Source organism: Prunus dulcis, chromosome 5, assembly GCF_902201215.1.
Source record: "Prunus dulcis chromosome 5, ALMONDv2, whole genome shotgun sequence".
NCBI lineage: Eukaryota > Viridiplantae > Streptophyta > Magnoliopsida > Rosales > Rosaceae > Prunus > Prunus dulcis.
The window spans coordinates 3,134,130-3,161,203 of NC_047654.1; the positions used below are offsets into that span (position 1 = coordinate 3,134,130).

At 37.4% G+C, this 27,074-nt stretch overlaps 6 protein-coding genes across 7 annotated transcripts; 1 reads left to right on the top strand and 5 right to left on the bottom strand.

The window, feature by feature from the left end:
• LOC117627743 (nepetalactol-related short-chain-dehydrogenase/reductase 1-like) lies at positions 1-1,456 on the bottom strand. The gene has a single exon (XM_034359973.1). The coding sequence runs from the start codon at positions 1,131-1,133 to the stop codon at positions 321-323; it is 813 nt and encodes a 270-aa protein (XP_034215864.1). The 5' UTR covers positions 1,134-1,456; the 3' UTR covers positions 1-320.
• Positions 1,457-3,016: 1,560 nt separating this feature from the next.
• LOC117627744 (probable calcium-binding protein CML18) lies at positions 3,017-5,730 on the bottom strand. 2 transcript variants are annotated; one of them, XR_004585828.1, is made up of 3 exons: positions 5,197-5,730; positions 4,446-5,095; positions 3,017-3,303 (listed from the first exon to the last, which is right to left on the bottom strand). XR_004585828.1 is itself a non-coding variant. In XM_034359974.1 (2 exons), exon 2 carries the CDS (start codon positions 4,996-4,998, stop codon positions 4,507-4,509), a length of 492 nt encoding a protein of 163 aa, XP_034215865.1. In that variant the 5' UTR covers positions 4,999-5,095; positions 5,197-5,730; the 3' UTR covers positions 4,340-4,506. The 2 variants fall into 2 exon arrangements, 1 of the variants encoding a protein (XP_034215865.1); XM_034359974.1 differs by lacking the exon at positions 3,017-3,303 and having other exon boundaries at positions 4,340-5,095.
• Positions 5,731-7,143: 1,413 nt separating this feature from the next.
• Positions 7,144-8,728, bottom strand: LOC117628135 (dolichol-phosphate mannose synthase subunit 2). Its single transcript, XM_034360514.1, has 3 exons — positions 8,530-8,728; positions 7,609-7,722; positions 7,144-7,511 (listed from the first exon to the last, which is right to left on the bottom strand). The coding sequence occupies exons 2-3, from the start codon at positions 7,696-7,698 to the stop codon at positions 7,359-7,361; spliced, it is 243 nt and encodes an 80-aa protein (XP_034216405.1). The 5' UTR covers positions 7,699-7,722; positions 8,530-8,728; the 3' UTR covers positions 7,144-7,358.
• Positions 8,729-9,363: 635 nt separating this feature from the next.
• Positions 9,364-11,340, bottom strand: LOC117626894. The gene is made up of 2 exons (XM_034358686.1): positions 11,007-11,340; positions 9,364-10,229 (listed from the first exon to the last, which is right to left on the bottom strand). The coding sequence occupies exons 1-2, from the start codon at positions 11,135-11,137 to the stop codon at positions 9,776-9,778; spliced, it is 585 nt and encodes a 194-aa protein (XP_034214577.1). The 5' UTR covers positions 11,138-11,340; the 3' UTR covers positions 9,364-9,775.
• A 913-nt stretch (positions 11,341-12,253) lies between these two features.
• Positions 12,254-13,476, top strand: LOC117628101. The gene is made up of 3 exons (XM_034360466.1): positions 12,254-12,642; positions 12,724-12,774; positions 12,865-13,476. Exons 1-3 carry the CDS (start codon positions 12,342-12,344, stop codon positions 13,020-13,022), a joined length of 510 nt encoding a protein of 169 aa, XP_034216357.1. The 5' UTR covers positions 12,254-12,341; the 3' UTR covers positions 13,023-13,476.
• An 11,221-nt stretch (positions 13,477-24,697) lies between these two features.
• Positions 24,698-27,068, bottom strand: LOC117628278 (binding partner of ACD11 1-like). Its single transcript, XM_034360694.1, has 3 exons — positions 26,980-27,068; positions 25,559-25,639; positions 24,698-25,478 (listed from the first exon to the last, which is right to left on the bottom strand). The coding sequence occupies exons 2-3, from the start codon at positions 25,619-25,621 to the stop codon at positions 24,906-24,908; spliced, it is 636 nt and encodes a 211-aa protein (XP_034216585.1). The 5' UTR covers positions 25,622-25,639; positions 26,980-27,068; the 3' UTR covers positions 24,698-24,905.
• Between the last annotated feature and the right edge of the window lie 6 nt (positions 27,069-27,074).

Sequence of the window (27,074 nt, forward strand, 5' to 3'; positions counted from 1 at the left end):
TGGTGTAAGCCCCAAAGATGGGCAATAGGAAGTCAAGCATAAGTTCAAGCGTTCAGGAAGGTTGATTAAACAAAACATGTATCAATTTGGCCACAAATTGTCAATATATAACTATCCCTCTTCCCTTTTTTAGGCTTCAACAAAACAAGCAGAATAATCATACCATCACTCCATAAAAAGAAAGACAAACCAAAACAAAACCATCATAATTCCGCCATGAGGAATCTGCAACTTTCGGATCTTGAGTAGTTTCAATGTTATATCCCTTGGGATCTTTCATTTGTCACTTGAGAAAGAAATAAAAAAACTATCTGTAATCTTCAGGTTATCCTACTGATAAACCCACCATCCACAACCAAATTATGGCCGGTGACAAATTCAGAGTCGTCAGAAGCCAAAAAGACGACGCTGTCAGCTATATTCTCCACAGAGATCGTCTTCCCTACTTTCAACCTCAAACTTGACTCCACCAACCTCCCCACATCCTCCTCCTCCGCCACCGCACCCGCCTTAAAACTCGACCGCAGCAGCGGCGTCGTCACACTCCCTGGGGACACGCAGTTGACGCGTATCCCGTACGCGCTCAACTGCACACTCGCCGACCTCATCAGCCCCAAAACGGCGTGCTTCGACATTGTGTAGTCCGCGAACTTCGCCGACCCCACGCTCGCCGTCACGCTCGCCGTGCACACGATGCTCCCCCTCACGCGCCCCTCCACCATCGCCCTCGCCGCGTGCTTCACACTCGCCGCCATTCCGCGGGCGTTGACCGCCATGACCCTGTCGTACATGGCCAGGTCCAGCTCCAAAACGGTCTGCTCGCCGGCGGAGCCGATGCCAGCGTTGCTGAACATGATGTCGAGGCGGCCGTAAATCCTGACCGTCGATTCGATCAAGCTCTTGACCTGGTCCTCGTCGGTCACGTCGCAATGGATGTAGATGGAGCGGTCGGAACCGATCGATGCGGCGACGTTTTGGCCTTTCTCGTCCTGGACGTCCGCGATCACGACGGCGCGCACCCCGTGCAAGGCAAATTTGCGCGCGGTGGCTTCCCCGATGCCGCTGGCGCCTCCGGTGACGATCGCGACCTTGCCTTGAAGCTTTTTGTTGGTAATTTCTTTCGGATCCGCCATTTTCTTCAATTGTATATGGATTACGATTAATTTGCTGCAAATTAAGAGACGCTCCTTAGCTTAATTAGAGCATCAATTTTATAATTAATTTGAAAGTTCAACAATGAAGGAGATAATGATTTCAGATACAAGCTATTTGACTGACTTGCAGTATTTTTAAGTGGCTGCTTGGCAACATAAAATATAGTTTCTTACTACGACGACCAAAATATTTGAAGACCTCCAAAACCACCTCTACTCGTTTGTGTGGCTTTAACTTGGCCACGTCATCAAGAGAGGTTGGGCTGCTGCTGCCAGCCATTCCTCAAGCCTCACCACTGCTCAGAAAAACTATGGGCTGACAAAGTTATTAAGTATGTAATACTGTGGTTGGCCGAATATAGCACTAGTGTTATATCCGTTTTACTTGAAAAAACTTATTTTTAACGGAAATAATACTGTTTTGTTATCTTTAACCAATAATATAATAACACGTGAAAAAATTATCTTACAAATTATTGCGTTATTAGCCAGAAATAGCAAAAAATGTTATTCCCGTTACATAAAAGTGTTTCTCTCCTTTCACACAAGTGTTTCTCCGTACTACACAATTTTGGAAAGAATACAAGGTGTGTGCGTTGCACCTTATTTGATTGAAGGACACATATCGAGAGCAATGGAGAAATAGATCATAATGTTGTGAGTGAAGTTTGGGTGTATTTCGGAATTGGGGTTTCGTAAGTGATTAAGCACTTTTATAGCAGATTGCAGTGTTCTAAGGCCATCTCCAACTTAAGAGGTGGAAACCCAAATTTTCAGTTTTGAGTCTAAAATTATTCTTCAATCCATGTATTTTGGGGGGTGGAAATTTAAGAAATGTCAAATTTTGGGTGGAATTCCAGTCCAAGTTTTTCCTGGACTAGTATTTTATGTGGAGCCCAATAGCCAGCTGTGCAGCCCATGTGAAGGGAGAAAAAAAGCAGGCTCTGTGCTGTATACTGATTTCGACCACTCACCTCCTTTCCGTGTGACAAGTGTCATGGCACATGAAAGAGGCGTTGAAATCCAACGGCTTCATTTTGAGAGCTCCTGATCCTTTTTTAAAAAAAAAATACCAACAGCTATTCCAAAGAAGTTGATGTTTCCCATTTTATTTTATTTTTAATTCCAACATCTATATATAATCAATGGCCACCATTATTTTAAATCCAATGGTCAAATAATTTTTATAATTAATCTAAATTAGATCTAATCTCAAAACTCATTCCAAACTCCAAATATCCATCTTTTTGTTATACTTGCTTTAATTCTTTAAGTAAAAAAAAATTTGGATTTTTTTAGATCAAAATGTTCATAAAATTAAATCATGAATGTTGAAACAAAAATAATGTTAAGAAAAATTAACGATAAAAAAAATAAATTAGGAATTAACAATTAAACAATTTAATAAAGTTGCGGATTCAAATTATGAGTCTACAAAGTTAGAGGAAAAAACAATTTGAGTCCTAAAAATACATGAATAGTTGTACTTTAGAGGGTGAAAATTTGAATTTAGTCTCAACAAGAGATGTTCTAAGACAATATAGATTGGAATCCAAGTTTCATTTACAGGTATGCAAATATAATATAACAAAGAAGAAACTTTATCACATAGAAAAAGTCTGATTGCGTGACAATAAACTGTATAACTTTGTCAACATGGAAAGGCGATACCATTCAAGCCCAATACGCTATTAGGACATTTAAGCCGAAGAATGGTCGAAAACGCGTTTCACGACACTAATGCAATTATGAATCTCCTATACTTTTTAGGATTACATTCAAATTACACCTACGAGTCAACAAGGGAGAAATTGATTAAATTTTGACTTGGCGGATATACCGCCCCACGTGTTGTGCATCAATTCGCTCAAGTTATAATACATGTATCTATTTATCCACGTGTATTATAACACGTAGATTAACACAACTCACCTATAATAAAAGCAATGTTCCCAGAACGGCCATGAAATCCAACAAAAGAAAAAGTTCAGAACCTTGGAATTAAATCAGATTGCCAAAAAAAACAAATGCCACGTTTATCATCAGGAGAGAAAAGAAGAACATGAATAATTAAATACTTGAAGCACTATGAGCATCATGCTGGAACAGAAGACTCGGCTGGTGGGTCATTCTAGGAAAATTGTCTAACCTGCAACAAATAGGTGAAACATGGTTGAAAAACAAGATCTTCTCTTCTGTAAAACAATAACATTTGCGCAGTAGAAGGAATCCACATGATATGGATTTGTGTCCTCCACCCAATACATAAATGGCACCTCAAAGTTTATGCTGATCACATGCATACACCTCTACATAAACTAATTGTATGTGCATCTTGCTCCTCTGCCTCTACCTCTCACACCAGCTGCTGGTGTTGATTTAGTTTATAAATATATTTGTTCATTGTTGCTACTACTACGGTTGCAAGAGGCTTGTAGCTCAAGTGGTTAAGAGTCGTAATCCATGTACCCGAGGTCGGTGTTTGAATCCCCTCTGCCCAACTATCGCTTGTATTATATAAAAATAAAATAAAATAAAATAAAAAACTTGCACCTTCCTTTTTCTCTTCTTTTGCAGACCTAAGCTGGCCAACTGCATTGGGCAAGTGGACTTTGCACGATTATCCTAAATTCAAATGCTCAAAACGAATAAGCGTAGATCAAATCACGCATGATCACTCCACCTATTAAGTAGTTTATGGCTAGGCAGGGGTGATGAGAATTAAAATCGGTCAATGACACGCATTGATTACCAATTGGAGCAATCGGGCTCACTCGCAGCATAATAAATAGACAAGACCTCCGGTCATGAAAGGGAATACGACCTGAGTCCAAGAACTCTAAGTTGTTATTTCTTTTCGTGTAACTTAAGCATTGGAGTTCTTTTTCTTTGGTTTCAAGTCACACGAGACATTTTACATAACGTGTGGAATTTGTATCCACATCAAGTATTCCATGAATCACATCACAACATTAATTTGGAGACCAAAAAGATAAGATGCTTCATCATTGGTCTCTTGTGAATAAAGATTATTTCCCATCATGAGTTCTTCACCATCCTTCCATTCAAAATTAAATCGTCATCAACATTGCCTAGCATGCTCCTAATTAGAGACCACTATTATAATTTGTATGAGAAGATCATATTGAAGTGAAGTGAAGGCTGCCTTATGTAAATCATTCCTATCACAAATTAAACAGATCGATGCATATATAACTTCATGGTCAAATATATGCACACAAAAAACAAACAACAGAGAATGCAGAAACAGAGAAATTAAACAAACTATACCTGAAAACAAAGAAAACCGATGGATGGAATTTCCGAAATGAATTAACTAGCTGGGAATTGTCTAAGACCAAGAATTATCAAAAGCAGCAGAAGTAATGGCATGAGCAAACTCCTGGAAATCGATCCTGCCATCCCCATCAGTATCAGCCTCCCTGATCATCCCAGTCAACTCCTCAGCTGTAAGAGCATGTCCAAGTTTAGCCATGGAGTGAGCCAGCTCGGCAGCTGTGATGAATCCGTTGCCGTCCCGGTCAAACATCCGAAACAGCTGCCTCAGCTGGTCCTCCGTGTAAGGAGACTTGGCGGACAGAAGCTCAGGGGCTACGAGGGCTACGAACTCCGAAAACTCGACAAGGCCATTGCTGTTGGTGTCTGCCTTCTGGATCAAGGTATCCAGCTGATCAGGCCCTGGTTTCAGCCCCAGTGAGCGCAGAAGCGACCCCAGCTCCAGCTGTGTTAGGCTTCCGTCGTTGTTTCGATCAAACGACCGGAATATTTCACGCAGGTCCGCGATTTGCTCGTCGTCTAGCTTCACTGGCTGCTTGTTGCTCATCAGGACGACCAAAAGCTAAAAAAGTTTCTCTAACTTTATTCTCCGACTCAAAGATGAATATGTACGATGGTTATGATCCTTTTGTTTCTATTTTGACCTATGAGGAGTGTCCACGTACCACATTAGAAAACAATGCCCAAAAAGAATAAGGGACAGGAAAATTTCATACAAGCAAATGGGAATGAGATCAAATTGTACTTCTCTGTTCTTGATGATTTGTGGTTAGTCAGTTGAGAATTCAAGTTGTGGGTTCGGATCGAAATTGAAGAAGACGACGATGATCTGAGCTGAGCTGAGCTTCATTGAATTCAGTGTAGAAACATGGTGATTTGCATGAAAATTGGATCCATGTTTAATGAGATTAGAGAGTCTGAGGAGGGAGGGTGGAAGCTTCAAAGATCCAATCCAACATCTCCTTTCATGTCCTACTTAATTCCTCCTCTTTCGGTGGATCCTCCGAATCAATTGCCCTTCAGTCTTGACCCAAATATCGGATCCGATATTTGAATGGCGATCACAATCACACACATAACACAACGTTGAAATCTCAAAGATGATGATGATGATGTTTGTTGGTGATCAAATAATAAGGTCAAGGTGGTAGGAATTTGAGTTTCGATCATGTGATTAAATTATTATTAATTCCTTTTTATTTTTCCTGAGAATTGTGAGCGTTGGATTGATGGGGAATCTAACGCGAGAAATTGAGGTGAAAGACGCGGGAATTATGTGACAGGTGCCCGCGCTCGCACGTCTTTTTTTTTTGGCTGTCAACGGCTTTTTAAACAAGTGGAGTTTTTGGGTGCCTTTTGCTTCGTTGAATAATGGTTTGGAAGCCAATGAGCTTTTGCCACGTCATGGCACGGATGCATTTGTTATTTGCGGAATTTGTGTTTTGATTATGATGATGGCATGCTTTGATTTGGTAGGTTACAGGTTGGAAATGGTGGGGAGTGGGGCAATGGAATGTTATGTGATTGATCAAATGGGAGTCGGGCATTTCTAAAGACTGAGGACGGCGGTGTTGGTGCCTACTTCATTTATCTGGGTTGACCAAAAATTCATTATTATTTTTTAACAAGCAATTTAGTGTGGATAAACACTAAATTGCTAATGTTTGTTTTATAAACAATGTTGGAGTGTGGATATTTGGACCTCATATCTTCTGAAAATAATATGCAAAATTAATAAACCTCAAAATGAAGAGCCTTAGTGTGGTGCTGGCAGATAACTCTCCAACACAGAAGTTAGTAAAATTGGGAAGTTTTGAGCTTATTCATATTAGCATTTGGAGCACTATTGTAAATCTAGTTCTAATCCCAATTAAAGCCAAAATAGTGTCTCTTTTTCAATCAAGCCAAAATAGTTTGAACTGTGGTTGATGTAAAAGAAACTTCGGACCAAATGTCGTGCTTATGAAAAGCATAAATTGCTTCATTCCCAGCAGCTTGGCATACCAAAAACTTTGCAGCAACCAGTTATACAAGTGGGAAGTTCAACTTTATGATAAGAACAAAGGCCTTGTTCATAGTGAATATTGATTCTCATCTTGTGGTCATCGGATATTTGTAGGTCAGCTTGTAATGCTTGGGGATCAAAATGGGAATACACAGGACTCAACCTTGCAGGGTGTGATGCAGGGACTGGCGACAGGAGATTTTTTTTAAATTTTTTTAATACAAGCGATATTGGGGGAAGTGGGACCTAAAATCTAAACACTCAAAAGGTACTTCAAAAGGAAGTGGTTCTGATTATATTCACTTTTATTTGATGTGGCAAAGAACATAAAGATATGCATTATTTTGCCTATGAGGAGAAAATCAACTGCCCTACTTGCATGTGCAAAAAAACAGAGCAAGCTGCCTCTGAGACTAATTGCAGGCCTACCAAAAGCAGGTTTAATTTTCTAGAAAAGGATTAGTATTGGGTTTTGTCATATTTAATGAATTAATCAGCTAGAGACCAGAGTATATGACTTTGTTGATCCTAGTTTTCTGTAAATGATATACATATACATATATATGCCAATTCAAGCATACAGGCTCAAAGGTTTATAAAGAGAGACTAAGACAGAGTTGGATGAGATTTTGGACTCTTAAACCTGCAGGCCTACCTAGGCAGTCTAATTAGTGTTGCAATCTTAGAAATATGGAAGAACTATCACATATCTGAATGTCAAATGAACACTTAATCACAATTATGGAGATAAAAGAAACAAAAAAGGGTAGAAAGGTGAATTAGAAATGATACAGACAAACAAGTAATGTAATCTGCTCCATTTGAGAAAATGACTATAAAAATCTATACTCTGATTCACCTCCAAAGAAAAGCTCACCCTTGCGCGATCGCAACCCTTTGTATCATGCTTTCTTCTTTTTGGATTTGAGCATCACATATCCAATGAAAATGCATAAGAAGCAGAGAAGCACCATGCCAGCAAACACAGGTATTAATATGGCATATTCTTGGGGCAGGAAATACCGGTGGATAAAGTGATCACTGTTTACAAAAGGCTGAAACACAACGAGAGTAAATATCAACAGCAGGTTAATATAAGTGTAAGAAGCATTTAAGAAAGAAGTAGCGAAGCAAGGCAGGTAATTAACTGACCAAGATTATAACCCAAAATGTGTAATAAGTGAATATAGATAAACTGATATAGGATAACAGAAACCCAACGGCCTTGTCTGCCAATTCCATTGTGATGTCTGTGACTTCTGCTACCTGCAATTACAAAGAGGATGAGGATCAGCAACTTCATATGAAGTAGCGAACAGTTTCAACAAACAAGTACAAGTGCAGGAACATGTATCACATTACACAGGGAAACCATCTTGAAATTGTATCTAAACCCAATGGATAGATTTTATACTTTCAAGGGAACCATATACCACCACCAAAACCAGTAGCATTTCAAACCAACAATATGCTATCTCCATAAGCAGTAGCAAATCAGATTTACAAATATAGTTCTGACTGATTCTAAGCAACCAAATCATTTGGTTTTAAAACATGAAAAATATGAAAGGAAGGGTGCATGAAAAATACAACAATTATGCAACCAAAGCATTTGGTTTTATAACATGAAAAATATAAAAGGAAGGGTGCATGAAAAATACAATAATAATAAACCCTCAAAAGTAGCAATCAACAAAAATTTTAGAGCAGCAGCAACTTAACAAAACCGCCCAGGTTCAATGAGAACCCACCATCAATACCAAGCACCATTAGGTTTTTGGCATCTGGTTCAAAGATGCAATCTTTTGAACCATATTGACCAAAATCATAAAGGGCATCACCTAAACTAAAAATTCAATGAGATACACAAATGCATACACACACTCAATTGAAAAATCAAACATGGAGTAATTGGATTTTCTTTCTATAGCAAACAAAAACCCCAATTGGTGCTACAGATTGGACATTGGATTATGATATTGACCCTTCCAATGCCGAACGAACCCAATTCGAAATTTGGGATTTCAAGTTTTCAATTTGTTTTCCTACACTGTCACAACCAAATTTACTTACCCGAGACAAAGTCCTTCTTTCAACCTCAACGACGATCGCTATCAGGCCAATTTCGATTTCCCTCTCTCTCTCTCTCTCTCTCACTGTCTGCAAGCCCTAATCGTATACAAAGAGATATTGAAGGACGACGACTGGCGCGTTCAGAACAGAAGAGAGACCCTGCATGCCCCCGGCTTAATACGTCTCTTTTCCAAACATAAAGCCCATGGTCAGCACCCTTGAAGGAAAGCCCAAAACCTTACTCATAAGTTACGGCCTAATTTTTTGAACAAAAAAATAATTACGGCCTGTCAAAACTTATTTGAAAGATACCATTGTAAACCACGCACATCCATTAAAACGAAATGTGGCTTCAGGAATTGATGCATTGCCTCTCCTGTCTATCATTATCTTCATGGTTTCTATCTGTGGCTTGAGGAGCTTCATTATGTGTGCGGGTTTTAAGCTTTTCTTATTTCAACCTTGTTCAACTTCATAAACTATACTGAAATTTTCTCAAACATTTGAAGTGGCTAAAGATGGACCTCCATTTTTAATCTCTCTCTCTTTTTTTTCTTTTTTCTTTTTTTTTTATTTATTACAATCTTGGCAAAATAATATTCTAAACTACTCTAGTGTATTGTATGGAGGATCAAACTCAAATGTAATAAGACGAGCACACATACCTTAACCAACTGACCTAATCACGTCTCCATTTTTAATCTCTAACCTGACTCTTTTCATCAGTCCATTAATTTGTTGACTAATCACAAATTGGTGAACGACGGTTGCGAGACAATTTCAGTACACAAAAACATGTGAATTTTGTGTACAAGCTCCAACTTAAAAACTAGCTGAGCATCAAATTCATATCATATATTCGTTTGATAAACATGTTGTGATCCATTAGAATTTTCACATTTTGAAGCAGCGACATCTTTGGCCAAATTACGGCGAGAACTGATTACAAAGCAATAATCAGGATTTAAAATCCCCGTAATTTAATTACAAAGCCGTCTGATGCCACAAGCCACTACAGCTTCCCAAAAAGAACAAAAAACAACAGACAAAACAAAGAGTATCATATAATTGTCCCAGAAAAAGAAAACAAAACAAATACACTTCTCTGAAAGCAGATTTTGAAAAACAGCAGTCAACCCCAGAGGAACTGTATTGCATCCAATATCCTCAAAACCTATCTGCTCCTTAATTTGATCCCAACATTGTTTGGCTCCTAAAGAAACACATAGGGGTAAATATTTCCCCATCATTTTTGCAGCATCCACTGCATTATATCTTTCCGTATAACTCCCCCAAACGCACCTGCACTGTAGTTCGATCTTAACGGTTGAGGCACATTCATGCATAAGTGCCTGTACTGGTTTATCATCCCAGAAGGCTTTCGTGATCTCATCATCATTGTAATTGGAGGAAGGGGTTTAGACCACATATTGGTCATTGTTGAAAACAGATGCCTGTCGGATTCCTGATTTCTGGTTATCTGGGTGCTTCCAGGAGTTTTGAGGTGGGAGGAGTTTACCTTATTCATCACGCTAGCACTGGTGGGGGGTTTTTCCTGAGGACCCCGAATCTGAGCTTCGGGTTTCATCCGATCAAGCCATCGTAGGATCCGGTTACCAAGATTTCGACCAACTTCTATGTCTCTTTCCTGTATGCTCTTGTGAACCTTGATAGCTACATCAAACACAGCACGTGTTCGCCTTTGAATGAAAGAAAACACAATGGCCGTAGCAGTTATAAACTAATACAACAACAAATGATTAATGGTCATTATTTGACGAACTATTGCAGTATCACAGGAAACAAGTAAAATTGGACCGTAGGAACAAACAAACTGCAGTGATCCTACCGATGATTAAACACGTCTGATAGTTTGAATGCAAAATATGTTCTGATGAGCTATGAATTTGTGCTAAATATTCAAATAAAAACGTCCAGGATAATAATCAAATGTTTATCTAATCCAGGAAGAACACATTACATGAAGATTGCAAGAGACAAATGAGAACTGTGAAGGGTTTAGAGATGTCAGCAACAACAAATTGCAGAGTTTGGTGCATCGAAACTTATGCGTAAGGTTAAGTATTTACCCAACAGAAATATTTTAACACTGAAAGAATGGGGTAATCACTGGCCATTCACAGCTAATTTCATAAAAGGAAATTGAAAACATCAAAGAAAATAAGATCTGAGAAACATTCAACAAATTATATATTAAGATTACAAAAATTCCTAAACCACGAAGAAGAAAGAGCACACATACATTTGAATGAGACTGATGCAAAACATGCATTAAACCAATTTTATGGATGCAAAGATAAAGGAAAGAAAATCATGCAAAATAAACCAAAAATTATATTCATATTGAGAGGAAATTCTAGAATTATTGATTTGATTAAATACATCAAACTCTTCCCAAATCACAACTATTTGAAAGAGATATTAAAGGGGGAAAAAATAAGAGAGAGAACAAATACCTGTGAGCAAATTGACGGATCTTGGGGTGCTTAGGGCTTATGAGGCGTCGCTGAATCTTCAGAGCCAGTCTATAAGTGCGCCTCAGCCCCAAGAAATAGGCTGTTCCTAATGTGATCTCCCACAGCACCATTCTTCCTTCCTTTCTTCCTTCCTTCGTTTTCGCTTTGTGCGTAGCTTGTGTTTGTGCTATTGTCTCTGAGAAGTTTTTGTTATTATGGTTTTGTTTTTAGGTTTTCGTTTCTCGCAAGCTTTCCACGGGCCGCCAGAAATTTCGATCCTCGTCAACAACATTCTCAGTTTCCCTCTGCTTCGCGTCACCGATCAAAGCGTCATCGTGTGAGTAGGGATACTCAAGTTGATCTCAACCGTTCGTTGGTGTTGATGAAGTCAGTAAGGCTGGGCTCTCTTCTACATAAAGGCCCAAGTCAGTAGAGTTTTAAGTCTGGATTGAAATTTCAGGCCCAACGTATTGAGAAAAATAAAAAATACATCACACTAGGGAAAACAGTTTGTGGCTAACTCACAAGTAGTTTTATGGTGAGTGTCATTTATAAACCATAGATGTGGATTTTCATATTAGCAATATAATTCATCTGAATAGTAACTTCACTTAAGTTTAATGTAATGATCATGTGGCTAACATGAAAGTCCACATAAAAGGTCCATATATGGCACCCCAACTATATAATTTCGCTCCAACTCACCTTTATAAGTAAATCAAGTCCTAGCCCACTCAGCTACTTACAACCTAGGGCAAACCGCTCTGTTTTGGCCCAGTCTACAATGATATTGAGTTGGGAGATTACGTACAGAGGATCTTGAGTGTGGCTTAAGCGTAATTGTTCTTAATCACATGAGTTACAAATTTCTTGCATTCGTCAAAATATTACTTTACAAGAAAGAATTTATTGCTAATGTGGGTTAGTATAGTTGGCAAAGGTAGGGAGTCCACCCATTGCACTTAAGTTCTAATCCCTCTCGTAGTAAATTATAATAATTTCAAGTGATTGTATTTACCCATGCATCTAAGTGTTAGGTTCAATTCTCCTCTCTCCAATATTGTTTGTATATAAAATATATAAACAAAAAATATTTAAAAAAAAATGATTGATTTGAAAAAGAAAAAAGAAAGAAATTTTATCCACAATGTCTTTATTTTTTGTATTTTTTAAAAAGCAACAAATAGAAACAAAAAGAAAAATAAAGTTCCTATTTAAAAATCCCAGATTCGAGTCATACAGCTCACTAATAATTTCCTTCCCTTTCTTCACCCACTCTCTCTCTCTCTCTTTCGTTTTCTCTTTGTCCTTCTCTGTGTATTCAAGTCTGTGACCATGCAAAGACAATCGCTGGGGGGCTCACCGGGCTCCAAGCTCCACCAGGCCCATGGCGGAGCCAAGGAACAGGCTCTGCTCCTAGACGATGCTCCCAACCGCAGTAACAAGGACCTTTTAGTCTTTTCCACCTCCACCTCCTCTTCAATCTCCGCGGACGACGACCACAAAGCATCAAAGCCTCACCGCCTGTCATCACCGCCCCCCACCGCTCCACACAAATCCATTCACGTCATCCCCGTCCTCACCCTCCTCTGCTTCCTCATCCTCTTCCTCTTCTCCCACAGCCCCTCCCAATCAGGTAACTCTCAATCAACGGCTTTTCACTCATCTCGATTTTTTTAATCTTCATTCCTGACCGTCGGTTTCGTTTCCGTTTCAGATTTGGCTCAGTTCAATGGCTTTACGAAACTACCAGGGAAAAAGCGCGCAGGTACAATGCAGATAAATAATCGTTCTCAATTTTTTTTGCGCTTTTAAAATTTATTTTCTGTTTCATTTTTCGTGCTTTTCGTTTTTGTAGACGCCACCGACAACGAAATCGGCGACTTGAGCCGATTTATTGATATCCGGAAGAGCGATGTTTTGGCGATCCGCAGCCTCAGGAACTTGCAGGACACCCAAGGAACCCGAAAACTCCCTCCGAGATCTCGCTCCCACCGGAAAATAGCCGATTTTTAAGCCGCATTCCCTGCTTCTCTTCTCTACTCTACTCTACTCTACTATGTCCTCATCGGCTCTCGGTGAAAGAACTCGCACGCGCGTCACCGTCAGTTTTTTTTTCGCACGTGTAAATTCAATTGCTGAGCAAGCTTTTTTATTTTTATTTGTTTAAATTTATTTTAATTTTTTGTGTAAACATATTACTTGAGCGCTTCAGTCGCTTAGAGAAAGATTTCGAACAGCGAAATAACGTAATTCTTACAGATCTTTTTGTTTTTATAAATTTCGTGTGCGTCGTACGCTAAAGTGAGCGGGTAGGGAGGCGTTAATTAGATGAAAGGACGTAAACGTGCGCCCGATGGGATGCAGCTGGATTTTCGTACTCGACCGTTGCTCTGCACCCTCGGGTTTCGGTCGGAATTTGCTAGCTGGAAAATTGAAGGAGTAGATACATTAACTGCGTTCTGTGTCACCGCCAGTGTATAGAGTTTTCTGTGGTGTTGGCTTCTCCTGCTTACACGTGGATAGCAAAACGTTAAAGTTGTCACTTTTGTGGACTCTTTTATAAACTTTTTAAATTTTTATAGCTTTCATTTTTTTTAAATGATTGATATTTTATTCTAAGGGGAGGGGCCGCCCTCACAAGGGGATTTGACCTGGTGCCATGGGTTTGCAAACAAAGACATCGCCAATGTCGACTGTTTAGTACACTGAATTCAATAATTGCTATTTTAATTCTCGAGATTTTTGTAGAAATATCATTGAACTTATACCTCAGTTTTTATTTATCAAAATTTTTTAAAAGAGAAATGCCACCATAATTATCAAAATCCATGATTTATTATCTAACTTTAACATCCAATTTTCCATCATTTTTAAGGGTATTTTAGTCTTTCCATATTCAAGAAGAAGAAAAAAGACCTCTCTCCCTTTCTCCCCTATCCCAACACCACCCGCCCCCAAAACACATCACATAGGATCCCACCCGCCCCTAAAACACATTGGAGGGGGAATGGAAAGACCCTTGAAAATGGAAAGATTAAAATACTCTTCAAAATGAATGGAAAATTGGATAGTGTTAAAGTCATATGACAAATCATGAATTTAAAAAAATTAAAGTGACATTTCTTTTAAATTTTCTTTGAAGTGACAAATTGAAACTTAGATATAAGTTCATGTGACATTTCTACAAAAATCTCTTTAATTCTCCAAAGTGTAGGTATGCTAGCATGCATTACTGCTGAGTATTAAATTATTAAGTTTGATTTTGATACACGTGTAAATAATTTTTTTTAAGATTGTAAAAGAAATATAAAAAAATTCATTTAATAATATAATTCGAAAATCAATATAGACTTTTTAATGCATAGGGTGAAATGGGTTTTGCTTTTTTTCCCCAAAAAATGGTTGTTACCCTCATTCATTGAGATTTTTATTTTGGTATATTTTTTAGAATTATAAATTTATAAAATTTAAATTATATCAAGTTAACCAATATTAGGTTTTTTTTATAAAAAAAAAATAAAGGAAATGGAAGGCCTAGTCTAGTAGTATGGGCTTGTAATTAAGCACAACATTAAAGTGATTGGTTGCTTGAAACCTTCTCAAGTGAGGCATATGTGGTGGTTTTGAGTTGTTCACCTTGGTGGTGGTGGTGAAGTTGCACAAAACACTTCCCCTACCCTCGGGTTATAGGGCCCCCAACCACAAAGATGGGTAGCAAACCGAAAAAAAGAAATGAAAGGAAATACTTACAGGTGAAACAGAAAGGTAATCTTGATAATTTTTGCACATGCATTTTTCTCTCTCGCTTTTCTTTTATGGAGTCGATCTCAATGGGTTGTAAAATTGGATGCAAATGTGCATAAAATTTCACATCTCTAACTAAGTCACTATTTCTAGGTGTATGTACCTATTGAAATTGAATTGAATTGACCATGTTGTTTCGGTAAGGATTCAATGAGCGTGAACTCATTAGGGGTTTGAATTGGTTATAATTCAACCTTTTTTAGAAATCCTTATCCATATTAGATTCCAATCTCATCAAATTTTTTTTTTTTTTTTTTTACAAGTGAAATTGGGAGAAGGGAGATTCAAACACAATAGCTCAAGTTCAGAAATAACTACTCTTAACCACTTGAACTGCATGCCCTTTGCAAATCCAAATTAATCTAACTTCTTTTAAGGAATCCATCTCTAATTCAATTACAATGGATTTTGCCACATTAGAATCCAATCAGATTCGATCAAGTATGCAAATCCAACCCAATCCATAATTCCATTTTGAGGAAAAAAACCAAATGGAAATATCCTAGCCGCGGCTCCTTTGCGCGTCAGTGGCCCCCCTCCTTACCAACCTCCCTTCTCTTGTCATCACCATGAAATAGTCGTCGTCTTTTGGTCCACGCATACAAAGAAGATGTCGAGTTTGGAATTAGCCGGTGTGTTACTATGGGTTTAGCTTGTATGATGCTATTGCTCTCTTCGAGTTGTCGTAGAGGATGTGGAGCGGTGCTTATGCTTCTTATATGTTGTTTATGTGTTGTTGTGGTTTTGCCTTATTTTTAGGTTGTTTTATTTCTATTTAGCTTTGGCTTTCGATATAGATTTGTCGTTTCTGCCGTTGCACAACGAATCTATATTGGAGGTTTGAGTACATGTGATTCTAGTTGTTGAACCAGAGATTTTATTTATCTTTGAGTTGTGCGTAATTCTCTCCAGATCAATTCAATATGTTGTTGTGTTTGCTCACCGGAGAATATTTATTCATGTTTGGCACATCGTTGCTTTGTATTTTTTTTTTTTTATCAATAAAATACTATTGCTTATTCTTAACCCCAAAAAAAAAAAAAAAAAAATTATATTTTGAGGAATCCATATATAATTCAATTACAATGAACCAATTAAGAATGCTTGGCTCTCACGCTCAATTTTTTCAATTACTTATGGGAATTCCCGTATTTTTTTTTTTAATGTAATAAGCCTATCCTCTCTTCTGGAGGGAATTTACTCTCAATGTTATGTATCACTTGAGGTAAATTTCTTCTTTAAGAGCACCATATACATTCAATGCTTGTGTATATCTTATGCATTTGAGGGTCAAATGTTATAGTGTTCCTAATATTAGCACTTTCCAAAAAAATGTCACATGATGCCGTTTCTTTTAAATGATATCATATATATAAATATTTTGTATAGTGATAGTTGTCTCCACTCGATTGAAATTGTTCAGCATTAGCAAGGGGAATAATCAAGCTTGTATTTTTGTATTTGAGAAATTAAAAAAAAAAAAAAAAAGGTTATCCAAATTCCTTTGTAAGTATGACAATCTGATGATGAGCAATATGCCTTTTCCTTATGTTGATTTTGTAAACTAATCTGTTTCCACAAGAATATTAGCGTGTAAAGATAGGCTAACATTGCTAATTATTGAGGGAATAAACAAGGTTTTTATATTTGTTGCCCCATCAATTTCACATTAATATTTTTCAAATGTTTCATTTTCATAAATTTGTATTGATATAGTTAAATAATATTGGGTCCAAAATTTTGAACAAAAATGGTGGTCCCCTGCAGTCACAAGTGGAGCTTAAAGACATCAACTCGTGATTGTTTACAGCCTGGTTTTCTTCTGGTGGAGCCTGTACCATAATTGGAGTATGCATTGCTATGGACCCATCAACACCCAAAAGCTTCTAAAATGTAAACTATATTACCCAACCTTTCATGTGTAAGCCTTTTCTCTTTTCCTATCAAAAAGTCTTTTTTCTTTACCTTTCTTTTTTGCAAACAAAAAATGCAAATGTGTTTTGTAGTGCGCCATTCTGAATGGCAAAGATTAGTCCATGGATATGAAAAAAGTACAGTGTGAGTTTTGAGTCCCCTTGGTTACGATGTTCATATGAATTTATTGTCACATGTCCAACATTTCTGCAAGAGTTACAGATGGCAAATTAGCTCTTGATTTAGGGATATTTTTTTTTGCAGTACGAAAGAATGATTCTAGAATGGGTAGTTAGGTGTCAACAAGGCATGCTAGCAGCCTTGTCAACTTACCATGAAGAAATTAGAATAGGATTGGAGTCACCACAACGTGTTTTCATAGTAATTCTTTTCTTATCTGTTGTTGACTTGGAGTGCGAGGTCATATTGATATATTACTTGGAGATTAAGTTCTTACATAAATGTTGATATTATCATGTACTGTAGCTACCGTATTCACTACACTATAAATAGACCATTCCATTTCGTTGTTTTTCATTCTCATTTCAGCCAAGTTGTGAAGCATTTGTAAGTTTGAACGAAGAAAAAAAATAAAATACAGAGAAGAAGAAATATTAGAGAAAAATAGAATGGGAAACTGAGTTTGTGAATGCGGTGGAAAACTGGAAATTGTCTTACATTTCTTGCAAAAGCATTAGTGTCGAGGTAGGGGGTTTCTTGGGGGCCTTTTACAAAGATTGATTTAATTAAATTTGGTGAACACTATATTATGCGTGATATGATTATTTGATTAATATTCTTGTCACAATTGAATGATTTTTCCTGAAATGTTTATGTGTTCTTGACTGGTTGAATCACTTGTATATACATTAGTGATGTTTTAAATGTTACATTGTTGTGAGATATATGAATATCTGAAATACATAATTATATCATGTAATGGAAATTAGTTGGAGTTGTTGGGTGGAGAAAATAATGATGGAAAAGAGGGTAATGGAAATAGTCTTTTGTGTAGTTGAGTCTAACTCTCTGCAGGTACCAGATCTCAGGGATCCCATAGTGCACATGGTTTTTATTGGGTGATTCGGGACCGGCGACAGAGAGTTAGACAAGATGATTAACAAAGGGGGAATTATGGGATGATTAAGATGGGTGTTAGTTCATATAAATGGGCATTCGGGACCAAGTGGTATAAGCATGGTATGGGACGTGTAGGTCTGTTGTCCATTTATAAGAATTAACGGGAGTAGATGAAGAGTATTCATGCATTATTATTATTAATGTGATATTTGGCTGTATGATTGTATGTCACTTAATTTAGTTATTTCAATATACTATGATAAGGTCTCATGTCCCTATTGAAAGGTGGTTCCTCACCTCTCATCCTGTTTAATTTTTCAGATGAATTAGTGAGCAAGACAAGGACTAAACCAGTTAAGGCTGAATTAGATAAAAGTGATATAGCTTTATTTATTAATTGTAAAATTGTAAGATTTTTGAGCTATTTTTTATAAGAGAAGTTTATTTTAAACCCTGTTTTGACTTCTTTTTATTTTATTTTACTTTTTATTTTCTCACGCACCAGGCGCGGGATTTTCACCAACCCCCGAATTCGAGGCATGACACAGCCAGAGATCCTCAAGTCATCCGATCATCCTATCAAACGTCAATCTTATTTTCTTTTACTTTCGACACATGAACGTTGGTGCGGACTAAAATAGGTCAGACATCCTATCGAATGATAACTTTTCGACATAAAAGAAACAATGAGCAACTAACCCTCAACCTGGACCTCAGTGAAGAACACCAGGAGTAGAGCAACCCAGAATGCGAAGTAACCATTTGTTTCCCGTTTAGCAAATTTGATACCCAAAAAATGATTTTGGCAAGTCATATGTCCTTTACTTGAACTAGTTAATGCTAATTCGGTTAAATGCCATATGTTTGCTAAAGGAAACAGATAAATCAAAATTTGAAAAATAAGATAAAACATGAAGACCAAAAAAATATTTTGAACCCAATTTTTTTAAAAATTATATACAAGGAAACTAAATCCAAATATCTAAGCATATAGCTACAATTAAAAAAAAAAAAAGTTTTGCATTTAAATTTCTTTTACTAGTTATTCCATTCTCTATTCCACATTAGAAAATAGATTTTGAAAACAAAAAATATCTCTGAGGTATTCCATTCTTGATAGAACTATGGTACCACTGCCAAGCCAAATTTGCTTATCCTGATTCCTATCATATGTGTATACGTGTGGTCTATGCAACGCGAGTTTCCTCTTTGGTCTCTAACAAATATATGTGATGTGATTGATCTTTATTTTAAACTCCACATTTAATACTTTGTTTTTTTAAAAAAAAAAAAATTTGAAATTTTTTTTTTTTAGGATTGCATTCATAATTCAGCCAATGACAAAGGACCGTTATAATAACGGAGCGGTCTAACATCAAAATTAAAATAATATAGTACACCTCCATTAATTGAAAAAAAAAAAAATTTAATTGGAGGCTTTGGATTTTTCCTTGTCTTAAACTTGTAATGTTAGGAAAAATACACGAGTAATGGGGAATGGGACAATCGTGCCTACAAAAACAATGGAAAAACAAGGTCTACCACTTTTAAAGAATATTTTATCAACACTAGCATAATTCTTATATCCATTCTTTTATATAGAAATTTGAAAAAAAAAAAAAAAAAAACACACACACACACACACAAACACAAACACATAAAATAAAATTATATACTAATTAACCAATAGGTAGTACGATAATAGTTGAAATGGATGATATCATATTAGGATATGACCTGTCTCGGTGTGGGCACATTAAAATGAAACTTGTTAGCATATACTCCCAGCTGAGCCAATTGACCACTAGCACCGAGAACACGCTATGTGGACCAGACCACATCTCCACGTCCAGAGCGCATCACCTTCTAAGCCAACATGCACTCCTAACCCCGGCGAGCCATGCTTAAAGATGTCCATCGCAGCCCAATTTGCCAGGGCAAGAGGCCCTCCAGCGCAGGAAAGAGAGCTCGGGCAAGTCCTGTGTTCCACCAGCCCGGCAAGCCCAATGGTAGATCTTGCTTAGGCTTCAGCCCGAATGCACTGACATCAGCGAGCGCAAATCCAAAACGGTAAAAAAAATTTGACTTTCGCTCGATGACGTCAGCGCGAAATCATCCATGACAGAACCCAACTGGAAAACACCACGTGGCTCTTCCCGGACGCTCCGATTTTTTATTTTTATTTTTTTCAGAAATCCGACGGTTTTTTTGATTTTTTTTTTTAAATACCAAAAAAAATTTTGGATTTTTTTCCCTACAAATACCTAATAATTTTATTCACTTTCCACACCAAATTTTCTACTACAAAATTTCATTTGTGCAAAAATACAAATGGCCTCTTCCGTCAAAGCCAGAGGGTCATGGACAAACGTTCAAAGAGGTCAAAATCTTGGCAACGAGGTAAAAAATAATAATAATAATAATAATAATTCCGTTTTATTCAATTTAATGTCTTATATATATATATATATATATTTCTTGCATTTCCAATTTCATTTTTTTAATAGATTAGTCAAGGCAAAACAAAAAAGAGGAAAATCATTACACATGGCTTCTCAAGCGAACAATGCCCGCAGTCGGTTCCAGTGGTGCGTTCCGTGCATGAAATAATGACACTATTACATCATCCAAAGGAAAATACTCCCCCACATCGTAATCTGGTGGAACCACCTCCGCCAATGATTGAGTGTTCTTGTACTCCATTGTGTCGGACTATGAGGACTGAGAATATTTCAATTGTATGATGAGTGAGTAGGTATTCCAATTGTATGATGAGTGAGATGTGAATTTTATAACAAACGTGGCAACTGAAAAATTTATCCGAAATTTTTTTTGAAAATTTTATCCAAAAAATGTTATCTTAAATAGTGACACATGACAACCGAAAATATTATCTAAAAAGCTTACAAAATTAATGGTTTAAGTATTAAAAAAATAGAAAATAAAGTAAAATGAATAGTATTTGCCCTTGCCCTAGCCTTTTGGGGTGGAACAAAAAAAGGCAAGGCTGCCACTATTCACATGAATAACAGCCCTTGCCTTGCCCTTGCCTTAGCCTTTTGTGGTGGACATGCCCTTAGGCATGGACAGACGCCTCTTCTAACCTTAATTAAAGCATCGGCTAGATACCTCCCGCTTCCCCTTGATTAAGGGAGGATGCTTCCTTCAAGCTCCTATACATACCATGCACCAGTCTTGGGACAATGGTAACAACTTTTTATACTCTCACTACAAAAAACAAACAAAAATGGCAATAATCACCATTATTTGGTGACATTTGGTGACTGTTGCCACTTTTTTTGTAGTGTCTGAAACGGTTCATCCAAATACATCCCTGACTACAATTTTTGACTTTGGCATTGAAAAGAGCTAATGGAAGCTCTAACATTGACCTTATCAAAGTCTTATGTTGAACATTCCAAACCACCTATTAACAGTTGACGCTGTTTGTGGAAAATGTCAACGAAATGTCTTTTTGCTAATCAAGTCACACCAAGTGCTCGAACTCCTAGGTAACTCTCATCATCCCCACCACTCCACAAGAATCGTGGTGCTGAATAGATGACTGAAAGAGATAGACATGTTGCATTCTACCGACTAAAAAGTTTGATCATCACCATTGATCTCGATTCAAATGAACATATATTTTGGAAGATCTTTTTCTCAAAAGAACCTACGTGACTTTGAAAGTCAAAATTTTCAACTAAGGCAGAGGAAGTGATGTGGAGTTAAAAAAAACAGGTTAACCAGAAGAATACTTCCCATGACCATTTGAAATGCCATAAAACGCTCATAAAGGCTCTGCATCAGAGCAAGTTGTATTTTCAAAAAAAGACAAGAGACATGAGAGTTGTTTGCCAGAAAAAGCAAACGGACTATCTGTAACATCCCACATCAATCAACGGAGAAGAGGTGATGTATCTTATATGTACATACCCACCTCCATCTAGCACGAGGCCTTTTGGGAGTTCACTGGCTTCGGAGTCAAGTTAAGCGAGTTGGTGCTAGAGCAATCCCAAGATGGGTGACCCACTAGGAAGTTGCTCTTGAGTTCCCAGAAACAAAATCGTGAGGGCAGAGAGAAGGGTCCAAAGCGAACAATATCGTGTTATGGCGGAGCCGATCCCGGGATGTGACAATTTGGTATCAGAACCACTCTGCCTTGTGGTGTGAGTGTGCCGATGAGGACATCGGGCCCTTAAGTGAGGTGGATTGTAACATCCTACATCGACCAACGGAGAAGAGGTGATGTGCCTTATATGTACATGCCCATCTCCATCTAGCACGAGGCCTTTTGGGAGTTCATTAGCTTCGGAGTCATGGGAACTTTGAAGTTGAGCGAGTTGGGGCTAGAGCAGTCCTAGGATGGGTGACCCACTGGAAAGTTGCTCCTGAGTTCCCAAAGGCAAAACCGTAAGGGCAGAGAGGGAGGCCCAATGTGGACAATATCGTGCTACGGCGGAGCCGTAATCATCAATCCAGCCACTTTCCAGCCCTGTCTAGACTAATGAAATCTCAATTCTATCCATCCAGCAAGCCTCCCCATGGCTAGAATAGATTAAAAGCTTTGCCAATCTCGACATTGGTATCCGATTTCCAGCTGAACCTCATTAGTTGAAGGTGCTGACGTTTGAATCCAGCATGAGTCATAGGCAACAATCCAAGTAGAAATTGAAGCTCAATGCTCTGTTGCCCCTTCAAACATTGCAGTCTTCTTTTGTCTTAAAAGTTGTGTAATATGCAGTTTTTCTTGAAACAGTTTGGTTTATGTTTCAATATTCATTTCGGCCATAACTACCAGTTTACTGTGGAAAATTGTAAAGTCCTCACCAGTCTAAGGCAATAAAAGAACTTACTTGGGAGATATTCCTCATCCAAATTCACAATTACTTGTTTAAAGTCAGTAATTTGGGGCTCAAGTTATCTATTTTTCATAAGTCTGTTAGGGTTTTTTAAAACTGCTAACAGTCGCACGCTCGCACACCAAAGAAAGTTGACTTGTTGACCACCAATGGTTTTCAGGCCAATGAGGAACTTTACCCTACCATAACAGGATTAAATCAAAAGGGATAAACAATAATGTAAAGATGTAAAATTTCAAATGTTGTTGTTTCGCCGAAAACTTATATGTAAAATATTTATTTATTTACTTTATGTTCTTCACATTTTAGTTATAGTTTTTATTAAATTCTATAATTAAGATGTGAATCACATCTTAATTTAAAATTACCTAAATCCATGGATTGGGGTGTAACTCTCTCTCTCTCTCTCAAACAACCATGAAGCGTCCATACAAATCAATTCATGGAAATCTTCGACCTCGGCTAGCCTAAGAACAACCACATGTTCCTGCTACAACACACTTTTAGAATTTGAGTGCGTCTAATTTGCTTGAATTAATAATTAAAGAGTATTTTAAAAATAATGGTGTGTGAAAAGATAGAATTTGTATTTTTTTTAAATTTACATTATATGTAAAAAGATGAGATAAATAGAGAAATAGGTAAAAATAACAACATTCTTTTTTTAATACAAAATTATAATCTAAATTACAGAAGGAGGAGGAAGAGGGGAGGTTTCTACATACACACACCACTCGCCTCGAAGTATAAGCCTTTTTCACTCCGCTGTAGCTCTGTTGACATCAACCGGTTATTAAACTGGTTATTGTGAACATTTCGCAAGTCCAGCCGGCACTCTTGTTTAGAATAGTGGGTTAGTGACCCACATAAATTAAACTGGTACTTTCATAATGATGCTCTATTGGCATTTGTGCAAAATCAATTTGACTTTATTTTGGGGTCAATAAATCAATTTGACTTAGTTAGGGGTTTACGTATGGGACTGCTGAACAAGTTGTTATATCCATATGCAGACTTTGGGGCTTGCGTGTGTACTATGTTTTACATTGGGCGGACCTCCAAGAAATTGAAAATTAGGGTTTAGGGTAAGTCTGTTCTAAATACCAAAAAATAATAAATATATCCACCAGTGTGACCTAATTAAAAAAATTAAACGAGCCTCTGAAAAAGAGTCATTTTGCATTCATCATTTTCTCTTGTAAAAGTATAAGAAAATAGTATAGGATGACTTTTTTTTTTTAAGGGAGAGACTATCATAGGTCAGTTAATCCATGGTAGTATTTTAAGTCACCAGCCACATTACTGAATCAGTCAAGAATCAAGATCAATGGGGTGTTAAGTTGAATTACCCAGACTTTTAGTGTGCTCTTAAGTGGTCATAAGTTCAAAACCCCATGATACACCCGTGTGCGTGAATTTTTCCCCTCTTACTTTCTAACTTTGGCAACAAATCCGAAAAGAGAAAAAAAAAAAAACAAACTACATAAGAATCAAGAACCAAAAGTAATTATTTCAGATAAAAGAAAAATATAGGAAATAAAGGGGAACATGACCAGATATTTGGTCTCAAAAGTAATTATGTATTTTTTTAGTTTAAATGATATTAAAGAAGATTTCAGATGTCATTATACGATATTATGAAATGAATTTTCAATTAGGTCCCTATTAGTTTGACGTCGTTTGCAAGTAGGCCTATAAAGCTAGGTTTCATTTCATTCAAGTGCCTACCTCCCTAACATCTCACGCGCGCCTCACCTGTCGTTAAATTTAATTTAATTTTCTCCGTAGGATATCCAAACCTCAGATTTTCACTAAACTTGAGCCGCTCTGATTGATTGGTTATTCATAATATTATATCTAGACATCTTAAATCATTTTTAAAATTGCACGAATATCTCAAACATTCTTTGGCAGTGAAGTAAAAGAAAGCACATATTGGGTATGGAAATATACAACAGTAATTTTAGGCCCATTAAAATTAAAATCTGTGCACCAAATGGCCTGGAACCACAATGACAAACAACAAAATTGAAACATTAAAAAGCAAATCAAATACCTCACAAAAGTTTGGTTTACTGGCATTATAGTGCAAGAAGGGTAAAAACATTAATTGCACATGTTCAACAAATTTGGTGTAATCTGTCCTACATTCACCACTTTCATGCTATTAGAATAAAGCAACAAATCGAAAGAGAACAGCATCCAAAAGTTTAATGCTATTTACAAAGGCTGAAACTCAGAGGATCAAACCTTTAACAGGTTCTGGCTTGGACGGGTCATGCTCGGATGGCGCAGATGCTTTTGGAGACTCAGATAGAACTTGAGCATAGTCATCCTCTATTTTCCTATGTTTCTCCTCTTCAACCATTCCGACTTTCTCTTTTGTTTTCTGACCAACCTCCCCAGCTGCCTTTGCAACCTTATTAAAAGCACCTGTAACCCATGAAGCACTGGTAAACACATACCGGTTCTTCATTATAGCAGATCCAGCGTTACTCACTGTCTGCTCAGCAGCTGCAAAAGCTGATTTGGTTTTCTCTGAGACCTGAAATTTCTGATCCACTTCGCGAACTTTGTCACCAACCACAGAGGTACCAGCGCTTATTTTCTCACTGAGCCCAATCTTTTTGTCAAAAGAAGCAACTTTTTCTGAAGCTGTTGAGGTCAACTGGTGCTTCTCATCAAAATTCTTTGCCTTGTTGACTGCATCTTTGCCCAGGACAAACCCCTTGGCAAGCATGCCACTAACAACATCCTCTGCCTTCCGTAATGCAGATTCAGCCCCACCAGGCGATTTATTCTCAGTTACCTGCAGAGAATGGAATATTAGACAGGTCATGAAATTGCAGGGGAAAAATATGATGCAGAAGCTCTGTGAAAGGCTCTTACATTGGCTGCTGTAGCAGCAGGTGGCAACTCGTAATCTGGAGCCAGAGTTATGGTGACTGACATATCCACTATTGTCGCTCCCTGACATAACATAGAGTGTTAAGAGAAACTTGCTCATGCTTTGCACAAAGAAGTTAGATCACCAATTAAAATAACACTAATGCTGTGGCCAAGCGAACCAAAGCTTCGGTCAGTGGACAACAATGGCATCTTTTCCATTTCAATTTAAATTTTTGCTACATTCCAGTGTGTATCACTGACCACTTTGAGTCAAGATAATTCCCAGATGCATGTAATCAAAATCTTTACCACCTGACTTTATACAACAGCATTGTCATCTCTTCCTATGTGCAAAGTCATCCTCTACGAAGTAAAAAATAAATAATTAACTCAACTAAAGCAGAGAGATAATCAACATGTACTAGACTACTTCCAACTAATATTAAGTGCATTCTATGCTTTAAAGCTTCCTTACGCATTACCCATGAAACTCCAACTAAGTAATGCACTATCCTATGTTGACAACACTAGCAGTTACATAATTCCAACCTCCAACAGAATAAATAAATTGAAATATGCAACCGTAGGCCATGCTAGGGTCCAGTGTGCCCTCAACACCAACCTGACAAATTATTATAACTAAATATTATGAAAACTTAAATCTCGACCACAAACTAGGAGAGTACCTATATTTAATGCAACAAAACCTAAAGCACCAACTACTTAAAGCTAAAAACATCACTTCATTTTGACACATTAGCTCAACAAAGGGTCATATCCCCTGTAGACCATTTTCCATCTTGTTGGTACTGACCACCTCAGTAAGTAAGAGCATAGAGCCAAGTAAGAGCATGAAATCAAGTCAAGCAGTTAGTACTAGCTCAACAATGGCTCTTTTGTTCATAGAAAAAAGAGAAAAAGATTGCTTAGATAGACCCTTGTACAATCAAAATATCCAAAGCTTAGTTGCTCTATTTGTTGGCAAATGACACGAATCAACTTCTTGTCCCTCAGAAGGACATCCATTGATTTTTCTTGCATGGAGCAAAACCATCCAGAATCCTACCTCGTCCAGCAAACAAGCCACGTCCAGATTTTCCAATGAATCTATTAATAACCCAAATTGTACAAACCAACCTCAAATTGTGTACATCAATCTCAAATGCATTTTGTAGCTCTACTGTTCATATCATTTACGACATAGCTTAACTAATATACCTAGGGTGTCAAGTGAAGTCACATACCGAATGATTATTAGATCACTGGATCACAAAAGGTTTTCAGGTTTATATTTATCTTTTATTGTTTAACCACCCACAAACAATGGTAAATATACCTGTGAATTATTAAAAGATCATGAGTAAGAAAATAAATGGACCACATGAGGAGGTGATATATTATGATCAAAGAAGTTTCATTACCGAAAGGAGAACTGCAGTCTCAGCTCCTTGTACATCCTTGAAGGTAACGTAAGCGATTTGGGACCGCTCAGTATCACTGCATGAGCATACAATAC